Source organism: Meleagris gallopavo, chromosome Z, assembly GCF_000146605.3.
Source record: "Meleagris gallopavo isolate NT-WF06-2002-E0010 breed Aviagen turkey brand Nicholas breeding stock chromosome Z, Turkey_5.1, whole genome shotgun sequence".
NCBI classification, from domain to species: Eukaryota; Metazoa; Chordata; class Aves; order Galliformes; family Phasianidae; genus Meleagris; species Meleagris gallopavo.
This window is the reverse complement of record NC_015041.2, coordinates 24,304,328-24,310,614: the sequence shown is the minus strand read 5'-3', so window position 1 is coordinate 24,310,614 and position 6,287 is coordinate 24,304,328. Positions and strand designations below refer to the sequence as shown.

The following is a 6,287-nucleotide window of genomic DNA, read 5'->3' as shown; positions in this document are numbered from 1 at the left end:
CAATATTGAGCAGTAGGATTTTTTTTTTTTTCCTATTTCATGCAAATCTTAATGGATCTGATTTTGTAAGGTAACTTTCTTGCATGCATATTTCCTTACCTGACTGAAGATATCAGACAACAGTGATTAAGTAACAAAGCCCCTGGTGCCTTTTGGGTAGAATTGCTTTAGCATTGAGTTTTAAAGCCATAGTTGGAATGAAGCTAGCAGATGATTTCCCACTGATTTCTGTTTCCTCAGAGCTGCTTACTGTTACATTTATTTCAGAAAGATTTGCAGTTACACCCAGCACTGTAATGGACAGGTTGTCAGAGCAGCAGTGCTTGCACCTTGTGGGAGGGGCAGGGCTTGTCTCTTACCCACTGAGTAAGCACCAGCCTCCAGCGAGTGCTTCCCGCAGGCTGCGCAGTAACAGCAGTGTGTATCTCTCGATGCACCCTACCTATGCTCTCCTGACATACCCGACAGCTTGTTTGCTGTCCCTTGGTAATGTTACACAGAGGTGACTATTTCCATGTGAATAAGCACTGTGATCACACTGGGTGGCATTTCTTTAAGCAAACCCTGTAGACTCGAGAGCCTCCTTCTTCTTTGAAATGCTAAGCACCTTTCTGCATTCCCCCTCCAGCTCCACTCAAACATGTAAACAAACAGTGCTTTTCCCAGGTAGCTCTGCCCTGGGTGATGCAGGCCCAGGCAGCACTGACATGCATCCTTGCCCGGCTGTCCCGTGCTCTGTCTGAGGTCCCTTGTCTGCCTGTCTGCTATCAGCAAACAGTGTTCTGTGAGGCTGCCCAAACACCTGACTCCTGCACGGGGCTCAAGACCTGGCCAGGTAGTTCATATGGTGGGGGCTGCTCTGGCTCGTTCGTCTCACTGACGGACTCTGTGCTGCTCTCGCTGTACAGCGGTGGTGGGATGTTGATGACTTCTTGCTCTTTTGGTGCAGAGGCCACAGGTAGTGGGAAAGTCTGCTTCTCAGGGTCAGTGCTGTCTTCATAAGATGGCGGGTAGAAATCAGGCCTGAAAGAAAAGCAGCAAACTGAAATGAAGTGCATCATGGTGAAATGTGAATTGTCTCTGAGAGCTTGGTGGGGAGCTATCTGCTGTGTTTCCAAAGTTTAGTTAAGGCTTAAGCCTTACATGGAAACCCAGGCAAGGTTCAAGATGTGCAATACATAATTGCAAAGGAGCTGGCATAGCTGAGCTCATTACCTGTGTCTTTCTCCACAAACTTTTTTTATTAAAACAAGAAATTCAGATATGAAAGAGTCCCCATGTATGGCATGCAAACACACATGGGTGTATTTCAGCAAGTGCAAGAGGTAAGTTCGATTTGGAAAAAGAGAGAGATCGCTGCCTGTCGTAGCTTATTTATTTAGTATTACAACAGTCATTATTTTCCACAATTTTAAATTACACATAGCATATTCCTGCTTATCTAACCAAAATTTGCTGAATGTTGTATGCAGAGTGTTTTCAGAATACCCACTGCCAGTGTTTCTGGTATAGTTTCCACAATAGTCTGTGAAAAGTAATCTGTATCCAGTGACGCTGTAAAAAACACTGTCAGGCCCAGCACCAGTCAGTATAAGATGCTCTCTCTGAGCATCAGACTTTGCTCCTAAATAGTGGGGACAGTTATGCAATAATACTTTAGCTAGGAACATACAGGGAACTGTAGCACGCTGCATACTTCCTTGAGCAGAGTGGCTAGAATAGCGATACGGGAGCACAGCCTGCAGGGCACAACCCGTGTGGTCCATTGCAGTGCAACTAGTGATGCTTTGGCAGGATCTCCATTGCTGTCAGTGCAGCTGTACCTGCTCCCTCTATGAATGGATTTGGAGCTTTCTGTGCAACCTGCCATGTTTTCAGGCATATACCTTACCTTACTTGCTGTTTTGTATGGCTTTTGGCTCTTGCATTGCACTTCTATTCTCACAGTATGTTTAAAACTAAGCATCTCTCCCCTGTCATTCATCGGCAGCAGTTCTGTAGCACGTACCTGTCTATGGTGTTGACACGGAGCTCTGTAAGGCCAGGATTTCTCGTGAAGATGTTGCTGAGGGCCCCGTATTTCATGGCTTCATGGACCATGCTCCAGAAAACACCAGTCACAAGGAGCAGGAGTCCCAGAGCTAACAGGCAGTAAGCAACCAACTTGCTATTCCCGCATCTGCATGCAGAGGAACCTGTGTAGATGCAAAGGATTCCCAGGCAAATGATGGAGAAACTGAGTAAGAACACAGAAAGACGAATGAGGGAAAAAACAATTTTTTTCATGTTTCCCAGCAGACACAGCACAAAGCTCCCACCCGTTGTTTGTTTGCTGTTTGTCTCAGCTGTGCTTCTCATCTTTATGCAGCACTATTTTATACACCTCAGCACTGACTGGCCTTTGGACAATTAAGAGAAACAGACAATCTTAAGATACTCATTAACTCTGCAAGATAGTCATAATCTCTTTCGAGATTAATTTGTAATCTGAAACCTATTGACGGGAAGCAAACAAACTTCCTGCACCAGTTTTTTGCCACTGCTACCTCTGGAGTTCTTACTGAACTGCTGCATTCATCACAATGAACAGTGGCTACACACTTTGCTGGTTGATGAACAACAACTTCTGTATCTATCTGTCTTAAAAAGAAGAACAACAACAACAAAAAAGGAATACAAAGCACTGTTAAGATGCAGATAAGGGCAGAGAGACTGCCAGGTAACTTACAGCTGATATGATAAACCATGTGAAGTAAGTCAAGTTCTTTCAGCACTTCAGTGCCTTCTCAAAATCCCATCAGGTCGTATTTCCTGTCACCCAATTATATTTTCTGATATAGGTATTCAGAACTCGCGTTCACACATAGTTTCCTGAAACTCATGCTCGTGTGTAGTTTCCCTTACTGTATGGTCTCGCTCAGTAATTCTGACAAGGAAATAACTTTCCCACTGATTGATTACACTCTTGTCAGCATCTGATATGAGGACATCACAGATTAATTGTGACATCAAGATCATTGTGCACAATAGCAATTCACAGAAGGACTTGAATACACCGAATCTCCAGAGTGCCTTGGAGAAATCTGCCATTTACATTTCACTGAGGTGCCTTGAGCCTCTGATATCTTTTCATATATCTCCATATGATGTAACCTGGAAAGCAGGTGTTAACTACCTGTTTATCACTATTGTGCTCTGCCAGGTGGGTCTGGCCTGTACAGCATTACCCCCAGGCAGGAGGTGGGTTAGTTCAAAGTATTCCTGGGCTTGCCATTATCTTTGCCTGCAGCCACCAGAAAGACAGATGTCCACTGTTCACATCCAGGCTGCTTAGCATTTCAGTGTGTGTGGATTCAGCACTATGTGCTAGTCGCTAAGCTATTTCCTACGGAATAATAATAATAATAATAATAATAAAGTTTACCCAGAAATTAGAAATAAGAATGCACCTTAACCTAATGTCAAGTTAATTTTCTAGTCCTCATTATAAGAAAAACTCCTCCACATGTTCCTGTGAATTGCATATATTTTGTAATGAGCGGTAATGTTTTGCTTTGCAGTGCTGTAGCTTACAGTCAAGCTTGCTCAATTTGAGCTCTCTGTACCGAGTTTCCATCTTAGACAAAGAAGAGGAGTGTTATGTATTGGTGCTTTTATTATAGAAACACAGAATTATTTGAGTTGGAAGGGACCTTTAAAGACTATCTAGTCCAACTCCCCTGCAGTAAGCAGAGACACCTACAGCTAGTTCAGGTTGCTCAGAACATCATCCAGCCTGATCTTGAATGCCTCCAGGGATGGGGCTTCCACCACCTCTCTGGGCAACCCAGGCCAGTGCTCACCACCCGTATAAAAAACGACTTCCTTATATCTAGCCTACAGCAGCGGTCCCAGTACTGACTGATGCTGGATGCCACTTATCTCTGATCTTCATCCAGACGCTGAGCCACTGAGCAATCTGGGTATGATTTCGCAAGTAGTTTAATGGATTTTAGTTCCCATGAGGGGGAACTGTTTATAAATATCTAAGTGTGGAAGTCAGGGTGATGAAGGCAGATTGTTTTTGGTGGCTAATGGGAAATTCCACACAAACACAAAGAAGTACTTGTCAGAGTGATGCAGCACTGGAATAGGCTGCCCAGAGAGGCAGTGGTGTTTACTTCCCTTGATGTATTCAAGACCTGTCTGGATGCTTTCTTGTGCAACCTGCTGCAGAGAACTGTCTTTAGCAGGGAGTTAGTTGGACTCAATGGTTTCCAGAGGTCCCTTCAAATCTTACAGTTCTCTGATTCTGTGAAGTCTCAGTTTGCCTGCACATCCATGGTGATACCCACAAGCCCTCAGCTTCTGTGCTGTGAGCTTGCACAGCATTTGGAAGCTGTGTTTCAGCAACTCTGGAGGATGAACTCACAAAACTGATGCTAAAACTGACTCAAAGCCAGAATGGACATAGAGTCATAGAATCATAGAGTCACAGAATCATAGAAGGGCTTGGGTTGGAAGACACCTCAAGGATTCATCCAGTTCCAATTTCCTGCCATGGACTGCGCTCCAGCTGCCACCCTCCAGCTCAAGCCACCCAGGGCTCCATCCAACCTGGCCTTGAGTGCTGCCAGGAACGGGGCACCCACAACCTCTTTGAGCAGCCTGAGCCACTCCACTCTTTCAGTGAAAAATTTCCCATACCATCTAACCTAAATCTCCTCTCTTTTAGTTTAAAAACATTCTGCCTTGTCTTGTCAACACGCCTAGACAGTGTGGATGGTAAATCTATATCTAGATATGTAGATACATTCTGTACCTATACAGACATCAATAAAAGAGGGAGATGTTCCTTCTGAGGTAACACCTGCTGCACTGTGTGCTAAGCTGCTCTCTGAGCAGCAAAATTGTTTCCTCAGTCCTGTCAAGATAGAGCCACGCTCAACAGTGTCAGAGAGTTGCAGTTTGCCAACCTGACACCCCACAGAGATGGAGAAGCCAAAAGAGCGCCCAAACACTCTGTCTCCATTGTGGCTCCGAGCATCTGCCTGAGATGGTACGCAGTCAAAGTTATCATGCAGGAGCTCCTCTGCAGCACTCAGGCAACAGATTCTTCTATGAGAAGAGAAGGTCCCAGTGGAAGAAGGTAGAAAGATCACCAAACTCCATCGTCTTTGGGATGCCGCACCTTATACTGAGCAGCGAAATAGAAGCCATTGCTCTTACAATCAGTGTCATTACTGGACCCAGAAAAGGAACCATGCTACAACAATTTCTAGAAATCTGGCCATTATGTTGAATGGGTGTCTGAAAGGCTGAAAAATTAAAAGGTTACATAATTTCAGTCTCAGCTAAAGTTATTTTCTCTCTGCATGGCCTGATCCACAATGACATTAGAGATTAGGATCCTAGACACCTGTCAGCTACAAAAGTGAGACTAAGCTATTTGTCATTGCAGGGTTAGTTAAACATTCTAATTGTTTAATTAAACACTTCTATTTAATTAATTAAACATCTTAGGCAGGCAATTGAACACCTTGAAAATGACCTATCAGTCATGATGCTTTACTGTGCTCCACTGCTGAAACTACTGACGTAATTCTTTTTCCTAATGGAGGCAGAAATAGGGCTCAGCATTACTGCAGCTCTTCATTTGTATTCTTCTTGCAGAGAACGCTGTAAGACAGCAGATCCTTGCCCTGGGAGATACCGACTGCTGAGTCACTTGGTAAAGATCGGGAACTTGCCCTAAAGGATTTGCAGTCCTCCTGATGGGAAGGGGCACAGGCAGACAGGGTGGAGCAAGTACTTTTGGCACGCTGCCACTTTTGTCGTACAAAGTTTGCAAGGTTTCATCTCACTTCCTACTCCTTGTCTTTATGGAGATTTAAACCCTTCTGGAGATTTTAATGAGACCAGGCTCCAAGCAGATTTTCCTCTGAATCTCTTTTGAGTGGTGTCAACGGTTTACGGGCTGGTTCGGCCCGGTTCCGTGACTAGAAGGGCGGAGGGATCCGCGGATCCGCGACCCCGGAAAAAAAAAAGGAACCCGAATAATTGAAAACAGTGGCAACAATCTGAGGTAAAACAAAGTAATTTACTAAATATGGTATCAAGAGAATTTTATAAGGAGAGAGAATGTGAAATTGATGATGGATCGGCCTTACCACAACGCTGAGATGAGAAGCGCAGGCAGAGAAGCGCAGGCGAGAAGCGCAGGCAGAGAAGCGCAAGCGAAGCAGCGCAGGCAGAGAAGGGCAAGCGAAGCAGCGCAGGCAGAGAAGAGAGCATCAGGTGACCTTGCC

The 6,287-nt window shown here is 44.7% G+C and overlaps 2 protein-coding genes across 2 annotated transcripts in view; both read right to left on the bottom strand.

Moving 5' to 3' along the window:
• The window catches only part of KANK1 (KN motif and ankyrin repeat domains 1), a 404,522-nt gene that overhangs the window by 88,274 nt on the left and 309,961 nt on the right, over nt 1-6,287 (bottom strand). The gene's annotated exons all lie outside the window — the stretch shown is intronic.
• TMEM252 (transmembrane protein 252) lies at nt 7-3,674 on the bottom strand. Its single transcript, XM_010725602.3, has 2 exons — nt 2,009-3,674; nt 7-1,023 (listed from the first exon to the last, which is right to left on the bottom strand). Exons 1-2 carry the CDS (start codon nt 2,356-2,358, stop codon nt 768-770), a joined length of 606 nt encoding a protein of 201 aa, XP_010723904.1. The 5' UTR covers nt 2,359-3,674; the 3' UTR covers nt 7-767.